The sequence below is a fragment of the Morchella sextelata genome, assembly GCF_020137385.1.
Source record: "Morchella sextelata strain SCLS chromosome Unknown scls_30, whole genome shotgun sequence".
In the NCBI taxonomy this organism is placed as follows: Eukaryota; Fungi; Ascomycota; class Pezizomycetes; order Pezizales; family Morchellaceae; genus Morchella; species Morchella sextelata.
Window position 1 is genome coordinate 4,042 of NW_025408645.1, and position 20,384 is coordinate 24,425.

At 43.9% G+C, this 20,384-nt stretch overlaps 3 protein-coding genes across 3 annotated transcripts; 1 reads left to right on the top strand and 2 right to left on the bottom strand.

The window, feature by feature from the left end:
* Positions 1-10,438: 10,438 nt before the first annotated feature.
* On the top strand, positions 10,439-12,993 carry H6S33_009781 (uncharacterized protein; the record flags this gene model as incomplete). The annotated part of the gene is made up of 5 exons (XM_044841219.1): positions 10,439-10,823; positions 11,031-12,220; positions 12,290-12,369; positions 12,455-12,867; positions 12,956-12,993. The coding sequence occupies 5 exons, from the start codon at positions 10,439-10,441 to the stop codon at positions 12,991-12,993; spliced, it is 2,106 nt and encodes a 701-aa protein (XP_044687525.1).
* A 2,294-nt stretch (positions 12,994-15,287) lies between these two features.
* H6S33_009782 (uncharacterized protein) lies at positions 15,288-15,734 on the bottom strand (the record flags this gene model as incomplete). The annotated part of the gene is made up of 1 exon (XM_044841229.1): positions 15,288-15,734. The coding sequence occupies one exon, from the start codon at positions 15,732-15,734 to the stop codon at positions 15,288-15,290; it is 447 nt and encodes a 148-aa protein (XP_044687526.1).
* Positions 15,735-18,315: 2,581 nt separating this feature from the next.
* H6S33_009783 (uncharacterized protein) lies at positions 18,316-19,735 on the bottom strand (the record flags this gene model as incomplete). The annotated part of the gene is made up of 3 exons (XM_044841230.1): positions 18,316-18,545; positions 18,614-19,346; positions 19,379-19,735. The coding sequence occupies 3 exons, from the start codon at positions 19,733-19,735 to the stop codon at positions 18,316-18,318; spliced, it is 1,320 nt and encodes a 439-aa protein (XP_044687527.1).
* Positions 19,736-20,384: the final 649 nt, after the last annotated feature.

Consider the following 20,384-nt stretch of genomic DNA (forward strand, 5'->3'; position numbering starts at 1 on the left):
CACACGTCCAGCCGATAGCCATAATCAACAGTAGAAATGTCTGAGAACACACTCGACCGCACACTCTGTGCTGCTCGTCTAACGTCTTTCCAAGTGCGGGCCGCATTTCGCAGGTCACTAGAAAATTGGCGCTATTTCGGGCCACCCGGGAATGCGGGCGATCTGATCGTGGAGGAGCTATGGGGGCATTGTCTGGAACGCTCAAGAAGAGGTTGGGGGTACCGAAAAAAACCTCGCACACCGGCGCAGGCCTTCCTCGGGTTTGTTTGTTCATGACGAAGCAGAAGGAACAAACAACGCACGGACACTACGCAAGATAGGTCAATGTGTCTCTCCTGATTACGACTAACATAGGGCAAACCCTAGGGGAACGGATAAGCAAGCACTCAAATAGGGATTAGTCTTTCTTGCTGAGAGCTCGATACTCAAAAAAGCGTGCTGGCCACAATAGTTCATTAGGTCTTGACTGTCTAGACTTGGGACGCTCAAGGTTTGTGTCTATATAAAGTCTCAGTCTCAACCTCAAGAGCAAACCATGATCTATACACCGGCCACCCCACCAATGCTCCTGGCCTGCTTGTATGGGGAGCTGTTTTGGTTAACTAATTGAGTCTGCCCACAGCGCACAGGCTAGGTGCGATTCATGGGTTAACATCCGCTAGTCACGAATAGCTCTTTCTTACCAGGACATACAGTAGACCCCTCTTTACATCGGGCATCTTCCTCTCCGTAGATTGTCTGCGCCAGCCAACATGCATATACAACTCGCTCACCAGGGAGTCCGCTTAGCACCTTTATAATCTTCGATCTTCTCATGAGGTTCATAACGGCCTCTGCGATTTGAGTTACCGACGTCAACTCAAGAAGTATTTTAACTAAACTAAGAGCTCGGGTTTAGAGCCCAGTCTAACCGCGCTCGGTGGATTTTGTCTACAGACAGCAGACAGAACATTACCTCGAGTTAGGGAAGGTCCTCCACTTTACAGTTTGACCTCAAGGTTGCTTTAAGTTGCTCTCGAGATTAAGATGCAGCATTTTGCTAGGATGGACCTTATGAAAGGATTACATCTCATCATCACTGATCTCTAGAGCTTTTCTTTCCTCTACACTCTGAGAATAGCTCTCCACGTTCTTTTCACCTTAGCACTTACCTTCGGTGCCATGAGTGAATAAAACGATAGAGCTATACGTAAAAGACTTATAATGGGCTTCACCAGTCCCGCTCAATACTGGAGCTTGAAATCCAAGCAGTAGCCACCCAGTGATGGTTAAGCCTTTCGACTGAGACGTAGCTACGTAAGCTCTTGATAAGAAGTAATATTTTGTTGCTAGGCTGGGCCTAACATGAGATTACCTAGGCCTTAAAGCGGCCAGGACGACAAAGCTTTTTCCCCCGTGGCAGCCTCTCAAAGGATAGCTAGGCGTGGATGGAATTGTACCTTATGGCTAATTCAGCGAGACAAGTTTGAGGGCTCTGTGGGCTTGTCAAACAGGAACTGAGTGTTGTTATAAGGCCTATGTAGACGTACATAACCTCCAAGTTGGTCGTATTGTCTAGTTGCACAAAGTCTTTGCAATATTCCTAGCCTTATGTCAGCTATAATATAGGCAGTTGACCTGAGGCTAAGGGTATTGTAAATCGTCTGTAACCTTACGCCTAACCAGCTGCCATAACGTATATTTCATGATGATTATTGTCCCGCTAACAGAGGAGACACAAACTCTCGTAGATAGGCTACATATATCCGTGAAATATCGTTTGAGAGCCTCTAATGGCAAATATATCGTCAAAAAGCTCGATGAGCGGCCTTGAGACGTATCAACCCAAGAATATCAGGCATGAGAATCAAGCTTAAGGCTGCCAATATAAATTCGTAGACAGAATAGTCTTTGTTTTTTTGCCTACTCTCTTCCTCACCAGTATGCTCTCTCTGGGAACAACTTATTATGCCTATTAATTTAGGAGTAAACTCATGGTGGGTCTTGAACCACGAAGACCACAATGGAAAGGGGGTGAAGAACTGCAGATCTCTGAGAGCCAAACTCTTTCATTTAGTACATATCCTTATCTTTGTATCTGGATGGATTATGAATGATGGGGGACTGTTTAGAGCTCCAAAGAAAATCTATTAACTCAGAACCATATATGAATATGGAAGGTATTGTCAGGAGGATTCCATGAGAGGGCACTAACCTGAACTTAGAGATCTTTTGCTAGATAAAGCGAGGGTATTGCCTTATAAAATTTCTTGACGTTTTGAAACGATAAGTTGTAAATTTAGCAAACTAGGCCCGATTCGATCGGTCAAGCAGCGAATCCAATTGTTCCAACTCCTAGAGATTGTTCTTGAAAGAAATGTTCGAGTGCAGAGAGATATCTATAGATCAACTCACGAGAACTCATGCGCTGAATATTGGAAGCTCGAGAGATATATGTGAGTGGGAGCGAAGTCAGATGTAATGCATTCTTCTTGACTACGACATCCATACGTACATGTAGCTCTCCATGATGTCATTGATGTGTGTCGGTTACCTACCGTCTAAATTGCCTTGCCACAAGTAAGTTGGGGTAGATCTTCCGGAAGTGGGCCAGATTGACAACTAGTGAACCAAGCGTCATAACGAACAATTAGACCAGCGCCGACGTCACAAGCCAGTGAAGTTTTCATCTAAAATGCGTTTATTAATAAAATTTGATTCAAACTGGTATTTATACGCATAGTGCACATGCAAGTACCGTACAGGTCCAAAAGGTCGGAGTTGTCTTCGCACAGATGTTTACGTTGATGAATTAGCTAGTCATTACTGTCTATATACAAGTACAAACAGGCACTAGAGATTCCAACTACCGAGTCTCTGTCTATAACTTATCTTATATGTGTTCCCTCCCAGCGACGGACACGCCCATTCAGGAACGGTCGTGGATGGACATCCGACTCACGAATTATGGTGTATGAGTTTAGCGCCCCATTTAGGAACACACTGTTATATCTGAAAGGTGCTCCAAGCTATATTACATTATTACGGGCTTCAGGGCACTGGAATATATCTATGTTTTATATAACTAAATGCCCTCTAGCAGACTTTATAATAGATGAGCGGCAAGTGACGAGAACTTGGAGGTATTCTACTACTGTCATTAAACAATAGATTGGAGATTATCAACCGGGTACGTTCACTGACCGCCAACTACGTTCAATGACTGCCAGCTAGGTTCAAGGACTGGTAGCTAGGTTCAATGAATTAGATCAATTATATAGCAAAGCTGGGGCGTACTTGAATGGGAAGCCGCGTTTGTGAAAGCTCCGGTATAGCATTCTGTTCCTGAATCGAATAGGCTACGTTCGTCACTGGGAGGGAACATATATATTTATCGAGAGAAAATACTTATAACTGAGAAGTCGAGGAAATCAATACTAGTTTCGTAGTGTTTATGGAGTCCCAATTTGGGACGTGATCTTAATTATAAGACCATTTTTAAAGATTATAGTTCTATTTAGCCAACGCAGTGAAGGAGACCGCAACTAGCTGGCTAACCTCTAGTATTGCTTCTGTTTTGCTCTCCGATTCGGCGATTAATACTGTACTCGTAGGATATAATGCTTATATATGATGGTTAAAGTTAGTAAAACGCTATCTTGGGGTGTGCTATTGGGGTCAATCGGGGGTCGGTGTGCTTGGAGCTCTAGGAGGCAGTTTCTATTTGAGGCCTTCTTAAGGAGGCCAGAGAGAGCTGCCTTTGTGACCGCTGCAGCTTGAACTTTTGCGCAAAGAAGCTTGGTAATTGAACAGTACCTGAGGTATATCAGGGTCTGCTTTGCCGTACTGCGATGTATATAGATTGATGATGAATGGTACTACTTATAAGTCGGAAAGCGCAGCCATTTACTAGGGCTGCGCATTTATCCATGCGTCATCAGGCCTATATAAGTATGACTACGTTTCTCTACATATTTCACATGCCTAACGCTGCTCAATCGTTTCTCACTTGCTATTTTACAGCACGTACTGTACCTTTGATAGTCCTTAGAAAGTTTGAAGACGTCCAGCGAATTTAACTTTGTCGTTCGTAATTGCTGACAAATCAATGGAATCCTATCAAGAGCGTGTAATAAGTAAGTACTGAGAGCTCTAGATCTGGAGAGCTCGATCGATCGAATGAGGAGCCTCGATCATCAACAGATGGTTTTTTACTCTGCCTCACCACAAATGATTTGAACAAACTAGTGAAATTAGTGCTCCATCTATGTATCTTCGCCTTGCGCTCACCGATGTCGATATGGCAGGACTTAAGTGGTATACAGGCCACTGATTTTGCACCCATTTGGTGATATCAGACTCTATATATATCAGTTAACATTAGGCTTCTTATATAATTGAAAAACAGGTGGTCGCGTGCTCACAGGTCCTCGACAAGCGCAGAAAGCACTATCTTGTCTTATAATTGTGGGAGAAGTATGTAGATCCAAGCATCGATTGTCCATCGATTCTAAGGATGAATAGAATGATCTATAATTGATGTTGATCCTCTTTTGACTGTAGATATTGGTACAGTCGGTGGGCTAGAGGCCCTTTTATGTATCTGGTTTTCAACAAATATCTGTGAGTTGAGGCTACTGCAGTTACTCGGTGTGAAATATGCCATGCCTAAGGATATTATATTGTTAATACCAGTTGGATGGTTCTACAAACGTCAAGCTACGCTTGTAATAGAGTAAGGTTCGGTTTACAAGGGCCCGTTTGGCTGCTTTGGGGGTTTGAAGCTCCATTTAGTTAATCAAGGGCCCGTTAGATGAGCATGAGGCTGGGAAATCTTTGAGGGTTTGATTTTGATTGTTCGTGTTGAATATTTATGAGAGTTTGCCATGGGTTGTAAAAGTGAAACGGAGTTGGAAAGAACATAGGTAGGACATACTTTTCAAAACTCTGTTTCAAAGCCGTAATAAAGTTACAAAGCTTTTGCAAAGCGAAGTTTCGAAGAAATGAAATGGAGTTGTTCGTCAAAACGCAGAATTTAACCAAAGCTCAGCCAAACAGCTCTAAGTAATGTCTAGACTATCCGGTTCAGATCTCAAACATCACTAACACATGGCCTGAGCCATTAACAGTGTGTGCACCGTCAAGATTCATTGCTACTGGTCTTATTTATTGTGATTTCTCCAGCTTCCGCTTAGGTTGAAGGCGGGAAAGAAGACTGTTAGACATAGATCGACGATAGAGCATCTTTCAAGCGTGAAAGACTGTGGGGTGACTTGATGAGAGTAAAAAGACTGCCTTTTAATGCCATCGAGAAGGTTCCTTAAGACCGTGGCGATTACAGTCATTCCCATGCGCATAGCGGGTAACGAACTACCGGACAATTAACCTCAAGAGTTTGGCAGACAAGATAAAAGGGTTAGTGTACTGTTGTTTGGTCATTGAATGATTAACTGTTGCCTGTAAACCTATCTCAAACGATTTGGTTCCAGGGGTTGTTGGACTTTTTAATGGTTTTGGTGATGAAAACATTGGAGTTAGGGTTATCAGAATCAAGTATGGTTACTTCGGGTCACTTAGGGTTATTTAGGGTTATTTAGGGTTGGGAGAATAAAAACAACTACTCTAGTTGGCAGCTGCACAAGGAGTGTGAGTGAGCACGCCAAGCGCCAAGCGCTGGTCTAACCACAACCGCCCAATGGTGTGGCGGGATCTGCGCAATTTTTTCTGCTGCGCGTTTAGACCTGCTTTAGTAGGAATGAATAAAATTACGACATTCTGAGATCTGCCAAGTCACACTGCAATTACTATCATAGCTTAATTTGTAAGGTTTTCTAGCTCACCCAGGAGTCCTATTATGTATCAACAAGTCACACCAGCTCCCTAAACTTTGATGATGATATTGATCCCATTTATTTGGTATCCCAGTCGAAACACAACTTAAGTACCGACATGTAGCCACCTGTATGCATGCATGCGGCAACGTAGACTCACTATCGGTTCGAAGTTACACTCATTGGTTTGAAAGCGCTGTTCTGAACAGGCGGGGCAAGCCAGAGCAGCAGAGGACCGAATCAGCAAATGTGTACCCGCACCAAACAACCCGATCACAGGGACGCAATGGCTGAGACATGGTGCTGCCCATGGAATCAGATCATGTAAAACAGTTGTGTGAATTCTTGGGTTCGGTAAAATTATCATCCGGATATCCTCTGAGTAATTCCCTGAACACAGCGCGACTAATAGGAATGATTTCTTCTAGCTCAGCCGGCTTCAGAAGAGGGGGAGAGATATGCTGCGTCTTTCTCGCTTCTTTGCTAGGTTATAGAAAGGAGTATATAAGTACTGCATAGATGGTGTATTCCTCACTGAGCCTACAACATTTCTTTAGCAGAAACATTAGTGAAAATTCACAGATAACCAGCTAGCAGTACAGCGGCTTCTTCTATCAGCGCCTGTAAGCCGTAAAACTACATTAATCATTTGGAATGGTTTGTCGCTGGAGTTGATGTGGATATCCCTCATAGCCTCCTTTTGAGGGATAGCCCGAGATATGAGGAGGAAAGAGATCTCAAGACCTCCTGTTTCGCAAATTTGACCACAAAAACATTCACTGTATTTATATACATGGATTAGTAACAGCACGTAGAGTAGGTATAGGACGTAGATATGGCCAAAGCTAAGTTATACCCGTCCAATAGGTATTTGAGCTCAAGACTGCTATGTTTTAGGTAACGACGTGATCTCTAAAGGGAAAACTAAAGTTCAAGGATCTAGGTATCTCAAGGTTCATGTACATACTACCTTGGAAGGTTCCGATGTATCCGAGTATCACTCCTTATACAGCCTATGGATATATATGGCCGTGTATACGTCTAGGACGTAAAGAAGAACTTGTTTCGACACAGGCACTTGAGATTTCAACTCGTTGCCCTTTCAGGAATCTGTCGTCCGCTCGCCTTGCTATTAGGGTTCAATGTAAGTGTTTGAGCTCAAAATGTCTCTATTAAATCTTTGCAACAGAAAATCTCACGTATTCGAAAAGTATGGGAGTCTTAACGGACTATAACTCCACCCGCCCTGCTGCACTGACAGGTTTATTTCGAGGATCTTCAAACCAAGCATTTTTCGGTTCAGGCATATATTGAGCATCTAGGCTCCCTAGCCTGGAAGAGAGCTAGAGCGGGTTTCAATTTATGATTATAATAATCTTACCGAAAGGTAATTTAATCCCTCTAGTTCTAAGATAAAGATGAGATCGAGTCCCACAGTTTAAGTACAACTGAACGTGGCCCATGAGACACTAGTGACTCTAACGTGATCAAGGCCAACTTTCTAAAAGGATTCAAGTTAAGACTAGAGACGCCACTGAAATGCCCCAGTACAGCTGTACAGACGTGATCGGGTGGGCTCCCCTAAAGAGACGGGCTTCTAGAGCTCTTCGACAAGAACTCCTGGATAGATCCCTTCTATCAACTCAGATGTTTCGAAACTGAACTGGCTGGGAGAATCATCTATCTATAGCTGCATAAGCTAAGGACGCTCGTTTACCTCGTGGCGTACTACCTTGAGAGGTGGGTAAAGGCGGACTTCTATACGGGTTCGTTTATCGACGATAAATGCTCAGGAACTTAGTCCTCACAGTTCATGCAGTTAGTATCCTCTTTTCTCGATAAAATTGCATATCGATATATGTTCGGGAGTAGTGGAGATTCTTCTATGAATGGGGCTTTTGTATAGGCATGTTGCTGCGTGGCTGGTGTACATACTTCTGATCATCACAGAGAAAGCGGCCTATAGACGCACTTAAAAGGCACGCCGTTAGTGCTTATCAATAAGGATAATTACTACTTTAAACGCGGGCCTCCAAATTGGGAGTGTCTATCCTTTTGCTTGTATGTGGGGCTTGTCCTTTTATGCAGCTGCGCAGGTAATCACAACTTCAGTCTACTCTTGCAATTACTGTATGATATTATGATCCATAATTCGGTATAGGGGTATCGTATAGAGTGCCTATTACACAGGGTAATTAGTGTCCCTGCAGAGCAGGAGAGGTTTTTATTGATAAAGAAGAGAGCCGGCTGAGAGCCTACCTATATTTTGGTCTAGACCTAGACCTGGGGTTATATATGGTGGGAGTTAACTTATGAATCTAATTTTTAAGGTCCGAGGTGTGATTTGGGTTCTTCAAAAGCTCTATACCACGTAATTCAGGTTAGTTCCTAGTCTGTTCGACCATCTCCGATGGATAGTCGGTTAGTCGAGAGCTGGTTCGATTCTACACAGAACGTCCGTCAAATAACTAGGTGGTTGATAAACGATTCAAGCCTCAGTCAGCTTGTTACGCACCATTATAAGTCTGGCTTCTATTGAAAAGCATTCGGTAGACATATTACTTAGAATTTCCTTTGGAGAATCACAACCAAGAGAATTTCGATTTAACAGCTACCCAGACAGTTTCCACTACACCAAGACACAACCCTCAGAGAGACGAGATCTCTGAGCGGGGATGAGGTTTATCCTCAACTGAAGCAAGACAGTTCCCAATTTCCTGAGATGTTGGGCATGGCCAACCCTACCATAGTTTACGTTCCCAACGGAGTGCCTTCCGACTATTTGGACAAAGCTCAGGTGAAGCCGTATAAGATACCGTGTAATTCAGTTCAAAGATGGCCAGGGAGCTGTGGAGTGAGGTTAAGCCACATATCGAAGCTGTTCTCTGCGCAGGCTCGCCTCTTAGGTTAAGCTTAGTCTCTATCGTCCTTATAGAGCCTGCTACGCTCGCTTGGAACATGATGATTCTGACAGTAAGCTTCTTTGACGTTTGCCAGGCTTGAAGTTGTTTTTACAGCGATTTTTGTCTGTGAAAACAGCGCATTGGTTGTCTTTATTGTTCTGGAGCTGTTTAATCAGGGAATAGATACCCACACAGTCGTTTAGGTTCTGTTAGAATCGAATCCACTATATCAGCCAGATATGTCCCACCCGATACCAATCGTGGATAATATGGGGAGGGGATGAGCAGTAAAGAAGGATCTACTGTACTTAGGTCCTAAAGTATAAACTCGAATATAGCACTAGGTGGGGAGGGGCGTGGGGGATACGTTTAGATGTAACCATATAATACCTAGGCTCTCCAACTTACGATAAATAACACACCGGACCTTTCGTAGGTTTTGTTCTACAGAATCTTGAGGGATCTTAGTAATATCCGTATCAAGATTATTTGAATGATCCATATTGCCATCAGGGTCAAGGGAATCGACTTGAATTGGCCTGAGTTATAACTCATCATGTGCAAGTAAAAAAGGGAAAAAAACATGTGTACTACTTGCTGTAGGTTAGTTATACACATACATGAGAGACAGCCTGAGACGGGTGAACTATATGAGGCCTACCATGATTTATATTCATGTTATTGGTAGATGAAGATCAAAGATTCTTGAGAACCTTCTGAGAGGCTCTTAATGTGGGATATCACTGCTTTCTAGGACTGCACTCCTGCAATGCAAATCCCTAGTGGTATTATGCTAAAGTTGTAAGCTAAATCTTTTCATTTCCAGTGTCAGGCCTGTCTGATGAATATGAAATGTAGAAGAGCATGACTATTGAAGCCATCCATTTAGATAAAGGTAAGCCTTGCTTATTCTTGTTTCCAATAGAAGCCGATTTACGAGCAGTCTTAATGTTTCGTCGGCAGATGAAGGAAAAGCATCCAAGCCAGACTGGTGCCTAGGGTTAGATTCGGTGTATGTGTAGAACAGTCACAAAAATGAGCCTTTATGGTACGGGCCCAATCCGGTACTAAAAATTAATCCATCTATTTCTCTGATAAATATCTAGCCCTCCTCGCGAAGGTGTGTCGTGCGTCGTGTCTAGCAAAGATACGGATTAGGTACTGCAACTAGACACTAAGATTCTTCTCGTCATCGAGAGTGGTTATACATGTTTCGTTTCTAGCGCTCGAGTGGGACTAGTGGGCTCTAATGAAGAAGATAGAATCGGTTCCAAAGAAAAGATGGATGTGATCGCGAGATCCGTGTCGATCTATTCGGGTGAGAGTTTGTGTGGGCAAGAGTTGAAATGGCTGTTGGGGGGGCTGCGGGCCCGAACGCCCTTACTTGACTTAATCCACGTTGCCCCTCCAATTTATTCACCCGCTACCCTTCATTCCTAACAGCTTGCGCAAACCTCCGAGCCCCGAAAATCTTTTAATTTTTTTTTATTTTCTTCATTTATATCACCATCACTTTACAACCCCTTTCTTGCGTTTGCACGATAGGTACACAGTATCTATCTCCATACCTCCATACCTCCATACCTCCTAGAACCGCTAAAAAGGTAAGCACCGGCCTGCACCTGCCACTTACCACCGCGTTTCTCTGACTTTTGTGTCCTATTTTTTTAGGTTGTCCTCTGGTGCTGCACTTAGAAGCCATAACACACCGCGGTCGTTCATGAGATGCCAGCACCAGAGAATATTCGGTCAAAGTTTACAGGCAATGTCTGTTTCTACACATTCATTGCTCGTTACCGGCAAGGAGTTGTTTTATGGCGTAACATAGAAACCGTAATACGCGAGAACGAGGTCGCCCAGGTTCGCGGAGATAGCTCAACAGCCAAATTAGTTTTACCAGGCAACTCAACACCACCGACGACAGATGCAGATGCTCGAGCGTGTAAGCGCTTTGCGGCGCGTCCCAAAGTGAGGATCGATGATATCATGAAGAAATTGCGACCTTCAGTTCCCACTGGGAAAGATGAACCTCAGTTGAAAATTGAGCTTAGAACGTTGAAACGGAAAGTTCCGTCCAAACGGGGATCCAGACCTAGATCGAATGGGACAGGTAATTCAAGTGAGACTTCAAACCCTGCATGATTCTCTGTCGTTATTTGATCACTGATCATTCCCTTTTCTTTTCTTTTTTTTCTACCAGATGAAAAGGATTCAGTCAATTCAAAACCAAATAATCGAGCTCAACGTCAATCGAGCAGATTGAATAATATGACATCAGTTCGCTGCAAATGCGAACTCACCATATATGAAAAGACAGATAGTTCGTCAACCGAGCAAACACCGCCTCCTCCACTTCTCTACAAATCAAGCGAGCTTTGCACGATCACTTACGACTCTGATGAATCTGCGGCCTTAGAGATGGACGACCATTTTTATATCAAAGCTAGCCAGCTTTATGTACAACCGAGTCGAGGTCCTATAAAACCCTGGGGATTGGCGGAGAGCTACAGTGCCCAGATTACTTTGAATGCGATAGACGTTGATGAAAAGTGGCCCCCCTTCCTTTCTGGCGAAAGACCGCAGGGCAGTAAGAAGTGGCGGGAACCTTTTTACGTTGTTTTGTACTGCACCCTTGCCTCTTTGCCGATGACTTCAGGTATTTCGCAGTACGATGTGTTTTTGAAGTTCGATTCCACTTCCAACGAGCGCTCGGGTTTAAGTCTCGAAGTAGACTATGGGTGGAGCCAAGTACAATCACAACGTAACGGACTTGATCACCAGTTGGCTAGGCTTCCGACACCTACCTTGGATAAGGAACAGTTTTCGTGCTCCAGACCGACATACAATGTTTTGACTATCTACTACTTTCGGGGCTCAGTAGATGACAAAGATTTACAAAGTCAATATGGGGCTCCAAATCCCAGAGACCAACACCTGTTCTCGATTACCGGATATACCTGTCCCATTTGCGACGGTAAAAAGTTTCACAACTTAAAATTTTTGCATTTACATCTAATTACTTTTCACGATCTATTTCATTTTCAGGTAAAATCAAGAGAGCAGACGAAAGGTTTGGACAGTATAATTGAGATCTCTGTGGATCTCTCCAAGGAACAATTGACTGCTAGAGCCAGTGACCATGTTCCTGATCATAGAGTATTTCGCTGGCAGAAGCCGACTACCAGATTTGATCTTGATGCTATGCTAAAGGGTGATTGGGCTTGGCTCAATGAGAAGAAAAGTGCTTCTTTAATCGGGAATTATCGCCGAGAGCCATTGCAATCAAGTAATGGAATTAGTGCTCCCGTGAGAAAAATCAATCTGTATGACGTTCAACCCCTACCAAAGATGAAAAGGCGAAAATATGTTGTTCCAGAGGCTAGAAACGGCGTGAAAGGCCTCGTATTTGTTCGGAACAAAAGTAAACGTTTTGTGCATCCCGGCGAGGAGCTCAGTGAGAGTGACGATGACGTGGACGAAGAATGGTTGAAGATGAAACATGGGGAGGTAAGCTCTAAAGACATTAACGTAATATTCTCATATTTCAGGAGGAATTTTTGCTAACATTCTCCTTAGACTGTTGAAGACTTCAGTGATGTAGTGGCAAATGAACGGAAGTTCATGGTGTTGTGGGATCGTTATCTTTATGAAGAGCGGTAAGATAATTTAGTGATAGTTCAATCGTTTTCAACTCAGTTATGAAATCTTGATGCTAATTGCGTTATCTTCGCCCAAATATAGTCCTAAAGGCAATATTCAAGTCCCACCAGTTTTGGTCCGCTTTGCTAGAGATATGGGGGAAGTTCTTAGAAGCTCAAATCTGCTTGTCGAGTTCTGGAAGCATTGTTTGAATCTCGTGCAGTATCGGGTTATTGATGCAGAATGTTTAAAAGTCTGTATGGCTATCGCGAAGGGCAATAACCCATGGTCTTCAGCTGGTATTTCTACTGTTGGGCTTGGACTTGCTGGCCCTATTGCATTAGAAAGTTCGCAAGGTGTCGTGCCACCATCGGAGGACCCGATGGACCTAGATGGTGAAACTCATGATGGAAAACCCTTTCTAAAAGAAACAGATCATAAGGTGGAAGCTCGAGATTCGGGATTTTGCACCTGCGGGAAGCCATATGAGAGATCTCAGATGGTCCTTTGTGTTGGTTCGGTAAGCGGATAGTAGCTTCTTATTTTACCCCTGAATTCATTATCACTCGGGTTTGGTTTTTGCGTCACTAACTTTCAAACTAGACTTGCGACAGGCGTTGGTTCCACAAATCCTGTTTTAACCTAGTGAATCTTCTTGACGAATGGAAATGTCCGAAATGCATTGAAGTAAGCGATAATAATGAGTAACTACAGTAACACCGGTTTCTGTAGGTCTCAACGCAGAAACCTCTGGACTTGTTTTTGGGTAACTATTGCAGTTGTACTGCTTGTTTTATGGCTCCTGCCATAGTATTGGAAATGTTAATGTTGGAATAATCCACACTTCTGTCTTGAGCTCGCTACCTCAACACTTCAGTTCATTCAGCTGCTGTGAAGCCTATCATATTGTTAGTCTGGCGTACAGTTTCATGCGCTCTATGTTTTGGAGTTCACATTCATATACCTGTAATCATCTGTTCATTTTTACCGTATTTCTTCCCTCCCTCCTTTTTTTTTGGCTGGTACGACTGTACAGTTTCCCTCATCTTTGTTCTGTCTCTCGGAACTCTATTTTCTTATTTTTATACATTTCTTATCCTGTTGATGAACCATTTATGTTGTTTGACAAGGCGCTATCAATTGTTTTACGGGGCTGGATGGGTTTTGGCAACTGTTACTGTGGAAATTAGATACTTAAGTGTTAACTCAACGGCCTGCCCAATACGTGGTAAGCGGGTTTATGAGTAAGTTTGAGAGATATGCAGCTGTACTACGAAATTAAGAGGTAGGCTTATTTTTCGCCGGTAGCTTCATTAGCCTCAAACATTACATAGATACATGTATGTTCAAGGCTCAAAGGATGCATATGTGCGCATGTACGCAGTTTCTAACGAAGTTAACATTAGGAAGCTCTAAAGATCCGTTCCACGGAGGCTTATCGACAGCGTTGGGTTGAGAAATATTGATAGATACACAGTAAGCCTTATAAAGGAGCCTGCCTCTATTTTATCAATATATAAAACATGGCCTAAGGACATCGTAGCGTACGCAGGTAATCAACTTTAGGGTTGTATTTAAAACCATGGTTAAGATTCCATGAGAAGGCTACATATGTGGCCCAGAAGACAAGTCGTATACGTAGGCTTTCCTGAAATCGTCCAGACTGATAGTTCGATGTTTGTACCTTGGTATGCGCCGTTCATAGTCTATAGTAAAAGTAGGAGCTGGCCTATATAGTTTATACGCTCGTTTGACTACTTCTAAGCCAACTAGTCAAGGCACTCATTCAAGACCCTACATTTACCGCTTGCCTCAAGCCGCAAAATACTTACAAAAAAGGGAACGGGGAGTGAGACTTAGCAAGTTAAGTTGAGCGAAATGAAAGTAAAGAGCGGAGGAAGAGAGATAGTCTTATGGTTACATGCAATTCGGAGGACTGTCCTCTACTCATACTAGAAATGATGCTCCAGCGATGATTGGGCTACGCGTGGCGGTGCCCATAATATTTCCATTGTGTATTTATCTCTTTGTATCGCTCTTTTATACTGCTTCACAAGAAGAGGAAGAGCGCTATATAGGCACACAGCTACAGTCTACGCTTCGGTGATCCCGCCTATCTCACTGACTTTGTATCGAAGCTTAGACATAATAGGGCAGCTTGCTTAAGTGGAGACTTACAGCCTTTTCTAGGACGATATTACATCTGCCCAACTGATAGACAGTTCAAAAACCGAGAATGGCGTTCTAAATAATAGTTATCATCTAGCTTAGGACTGTTTTATAAAATACTATGATACTTAATCGAGTTATTGTCACCGGATCTATCGGGTGACTTTGTCACCGATTATGACTCTAACCTGGTCTTTCCCCTAGAATCGTATACTACCGTCCTATGAACATACGTGCCTGTTAGGATTTCATGGATCAATTAGTGAAAACACTGGGTTACGAGGAGTTGGATTAGTCAGAAAGCTTCTATTGAGTTTTATCGGGTTCTGTTGATCGCAAGGGTATGAGTCACTTTGGATTTGTCATCTCTAGGATTTCCTTGGGTATATTAGAAGGTTTCGCCCTCGCTTCTGTTCACTTTCTCTTCTTTCCTCTGATACGCAACATTTTCTGTATCTACGCTGTCTATTACTATATAATATCATTTCCTCTTCTTTACTCAAGATAACCACCGTGCTGCTGCTCCCCTTGTCCCGTTGACCCTTATCAACGCTGGAATCACTTCGGACCCCTATCGCAGGCTCCCCTACTGACCTCTATTATCTCCTTCATACCCTGCAGAATACTCGCTACTCACACCCTTAAGATTACGTTACATCGTCATCTGCACCGTACGACATGTTCACCCCCGATCCACCTACATGAGTCCCACCCAACAATATAGAAGAATTCAAGCAGCAGTATGAGGACGATACTGTTGCCTTATTTAAGTACATAGCCATCCTCGTACAACGTATCCACCACGAGAGGTATACTGCTCGTACACAACTCGCCACCGCCTACGAAATTCATCGACAACCTCGAAGAGCAGGTAACTCAGCTCAACCTCGACCTCAATATCACTCGCACCGTTTCCGCCTCCACCGTCCCTGTCCCCATTGTCGCTACTATCCCAACTACTACCGTCTCCATCTTCAGGTCCGAAAACTTTCCAGACCCTGAAAAATTCGATAGTACCCATACCAAGCTCCCCGGATTCATCACTCAACTCCGAATAAAACTTGTGGTCAATAACGATTGATTCCGCAACGAGGCAGTAAAGGTTATCTATGCCGTAAGCTGTTTGGAAGGAAGGGCCCTTGATCAGGTCGTTCCATTCATTAACACTAACCCTATTGCCCCTTTCTCCTCCGTCACTGCCTTCATCACCCATCTAGAATACTCGTTCGGAGATCCAGATCCCTGGGATACTACCCATCACCAACTCGTCACCCTGAAGCAAGGCAAAGGAGACTTTGCCATCTATTACTCACAGTTTCTCCATATCGTGGCATACCTAGACTATAATGAAGGTCGTCACGACATACTGGATGGACAGGCCTAACACTATAGTATCACGGGGACTATAGGCGATAGACTGTGATGCCAAGGAATACAACCTCGGTAGTGACGTAGACGTGGACGTAGACGTAAAGGTATACTTTGACTATTGACTTTGGGGTGGCTCTACCTGGTATGATAAACCGGTTGGAGCCCTATGACGTAGTGCAAACAAAGAATAGTATTCGTGGAATAAATACAGAGGTTGCGTAAAGAAGAAAGGAAAGGAAAGAAAACAGAAGAAAGCCGAAACAACGCCCCTTTATATATCCAGACCTCAACCCACAATGACTCATCTTCTCGCATAACAGAAACAAAAAGAATATAATAGAAACTCGCTTAACAAATCCCACACACACACTACACAATCCTTCCCTTACGTACTCTAACACTTCGCATAACCGAAACGTATAGCTGCCGTTACATATAGAGGCATATACGACTATATTAATGACAATCGACAACTAGATTCTGAGTCGTAAGGCCGAGTAATGGGCTATCTGTAACACGATGGAACAATTCACTGCCCCCACTGCTGCTGCACACCCATCCTATACCACCGGAGGTCTCACTCCAATGGACCTCTCCACCCTCTAAACCCGTCCCGCTCAATATCCTGCCGCCGAACAATGATACACCTTTGTCAATGGATAACGCAAGAATCCCGCCACTGAAAAACAATGGTGAAGGAACAACAACCTCTGTATATACTGCGTCAACTCCGGCCATGTCTTCGCCAACTACCTCTCTGCCAATCACTTGCATTGGAACCAACCGGTCATGAGAGGCGCACTCCTCGCATCTGCTAATGCTGCCGCCGACCCCGCTGTCCCACTGATCGCTAGTTCCGCCTCCTCCGAATCGGGTTTTCAGTAGTCCCGAGCTTGATCAATGGGACCTGCCCGAGACCTTCTAATATTTCTTCTTTGTCTGCGTTCTCTATCTCTGGCTTCTCAGTATCGTCTATGGAGGATAAATTGAGTGGGGATTATTTTGTTGTTTCTCGTAAGATTGTTAACAATAAAATACCCATTCAAACCCACGCATTAATTAATACCGGTTGCTATGGGTTAGCATTCATTGAAGAAACATTCGCGTGACATAACAACCTCCTATTCCTCCCTCTCAAATCACCCCGCACTCTTGAAGGTATCGATAGGCGGCCCATATCCTCCGGACAGATCACCCACCTGTGTTACCTGCTGCTGTCAATCAACTCCCACCACGAAACTATCTCCTTCTTCGTCACTAAGCTCTGTTTCTAACCACTCGTACTCAGGATCTCTTGGCTTCAACTAAATGAAGCCACACTACGGTTTAAAGACAATAGCATACTGTTCGACTCTGAATACTGCAAGCAAGCGCAAGTGCAACTCCTCCGCAAAACCCATTCGTATTAAAAGAATTGCACCACCACCCCGTTTCATCAGCAAGCTCGCATATTACCCAGGGTGCAGCTCCTTCGTCTTCGGAAACGTTACACGCTCGGAGCGCTTAGCGCGTCTGAAACCGCCAGTGTATACCACTCGAGCCTGGCTCCGCACCAAGAGCACCTACCCTCCCGGCACTGTCAGGAGATATGGCTCACGTCCAGAGGGCACTCGCTAATACTCTGCTTGCCTGGGCTGCCATGACATTATCTCCCCCTCCGGAGACACTAGGATGGAGTTAATCCTCCCACAGCACCAATGAAATTTTTGCTTCTTTTAATTAGATCAGTAATAACACGCTAGCACTTTCCAATACTCTCACAGTTATCTTGAATGCTCTTACAGAATGACTAATACTCTCGCGGCATGGCGATTTTTCTCATGGCACCACAAATGCTCCCACGAATGCCCAAGTGAATGCTCATCCAAGTGCTTCCGTGAGTACTCCTAGAGCACTCACTAATGCTCACAGACATGAGATATTAGTCATACGCACTCAAGATGAGGTAACCCTTACCCTGTCCCCTTTGTATCTATAATGTACTATCGCTACATTTTCTAACATTGGAACGGTTTGATTGGCTGCTGAGTGCAGGGATGTTGATTAGTCAGCACGATATATCACAGTACTGAGCACTCACGAGAATAGGAGGATGGGGCCGAAGGCCCCTCATGATTGTAGAGGGAGAATTAAATTTTATTTGATACCCATAATTCAACATACAACTCGCGGTTGCTAGTTGAGACACCCCTAGTATTGATGTACCATTGTCAAAGAATAGGAAGGCACCAGTTCCTCAAATGATCTCTAATGTAGGTATCCTCAATCACGTTGTATGGTCAGTTGCGGGATACTGATATGAGTACTGTACTGTATACTGATAACGACTAGCCAATCTTTGATGGAGGTATATGTTTCTGTCGATTCGTGAAAGGCATAATTACCCTTGAGGTCGAGGCCATGGTACGGCTTGTCTGAAAAGCTCAATGTCCATTTACAAGCAGCAAACAAGGACTGGCATTGCCCTCCTGGCATTGCCCTCCTGGCATTGCCCTCCTGTAGCGAGCTTGCTGGATAGCCACACTGAGATACTGATCGGTCAAAACTTTACCTCCTTCTTCCAATTCGTATGCATAGCAGAACGACACGAATTTTGAATAAGAGAGTCCAATTGGGTCTAACATTTTCAGAGCACTCACGAATGCCCTCATGGCTTTGCAAGCATTCAACTAAATTCATTACATGTACGCAAGTCTATCCTAGTATTTACCAACCATTTACCAGTCTCCACCTCAAACAAATAGGCAATTTCCAATATACTACGAATATTAACGACCCATATCCTTTTCCGCCTCCTCCCACAAACCTTCAGGAGCCCATGTGAGCTATCAGTGATACCACGATCCTTTGCCTCGAGTAGCTCCATTATACATAGTCTATTTGTTCGCCACCCACTGTCCCACAGCTTGAATATAGCCTTCATACGTCCTGGTAAGCGTCCCCGAAATACTCTCCACTCCTCTGAAGATGCTACCGACATCCATACCCAATCCTTTCTTATTTTTCCTTTCCCAAAAGCTGCATTTCCCGTACACCTAAGATTGTGAATCTCGCACACCTCAGGTCTTTGGAAGATTGGTATCGGAACCTGCAAACATGTGAACATTTCCACCCGACGCTCTAAAATGCTCTCAGAGATTCCGGCAAAGTATTGAGAGCATCCCGCAACCTCTGCATACTCCTTTATCAGACGATATGATGTGGTATGGCTTATTTGCAGTCCATCCACAATATTGAAAAGTCTTTCCGATTTCATGGAGGGGTTACAAAGATGCATTGGAGGCAAACCTACTTCCACTATGGATCGTTCATTTGGAGTGTTTTTCCGGTCTTCGATTTTAAAAATCTCAAGTAACCCCTTCAGGTTAGCTGGATGGCGCCAAAGGATGTGGTCAGTGCTCTTAGAACCTCCAACAATATCTTTCAAATTCAGCATTCGAATCTCTAACGCCCCCTGTAATTCAGTATCTGCTTTGCAGTATCTACCTTGTTGGATGCTCTGTATGCCTCTTTTATCTGATGTACATAGGCGAGTTCACTGATATTGGTAGAGTACTGGAGAATGCTCCCAAAGAGCTCAACATGTTCCCGATAGTGCGATAACATGTGCAATTTGAGGAAGTTGAAGTGAGACCTTTCTTGTATCCCGCGAATGTCCTCTAAACCTCGTTCAGCACTCTGGGAGCCTGGGGCATTTAAGGCTTTTGTTCGATTTCTCGCATCCTGAACCGTCCTCCTATATGCCTGGAATTCTAAAAAGATATCCTTGTACTTATGGAAATCCTCGAGATAACTTTCCATATAATTCAGTGTTCTTGTTGTATGACTCCCATACTGCACCATTAAGTGGAAGTCGATTAAGCCTCTTACACATTTTAATGCCTTTGCAAAGTCACGTCTGAGAGCCACCGCTGGGTTTCTCAAAGCAGCTATGAGTGTTCCAAAATGACCTGCGTCAGATTTCCCATCTCCTTCCCTCGCAATTGGGTTCTGGCACGATATGCCTCATTCAGTACTGCCAGTCCAGGGTAAGGCGCAATCGAGGCCCAAGCCTTGTCAAATTCCTCCAACCAATTGTGCTTCTTCTAGAAAACCTAAACCCACTCCATCATGTGCTTCAACATCCATAGGTAGATATTGTACAAAATATCCAGTTTATTGAGATCGTATGAATTAGCCCTCGGCATACCCCAGAAAGCATTAAAGAGTGTCTTCACTGATCTCGCAACAAGGTATTCCACCGATTTCAGGTTTTCCGAGTTCTCCCTGAATAGCTTTCCCCTCTATCGGTAATCCTAGTGATTGCGAGTAGGGCTCCGGCGAGTGCTCCCAAGACTGTGGAATTCCACCCCGCCATTTGACTCTGATGTCATAAAGTGGAATTAGTGAGTGAGTTATTCATGAGCTTAGGTGGGACTGGCAGTAGCTCTAGGAGAATTAATGAATGGCCGGTGGGCTTGCTCCGGACCGTTGACTTGATGTTACCGATGGT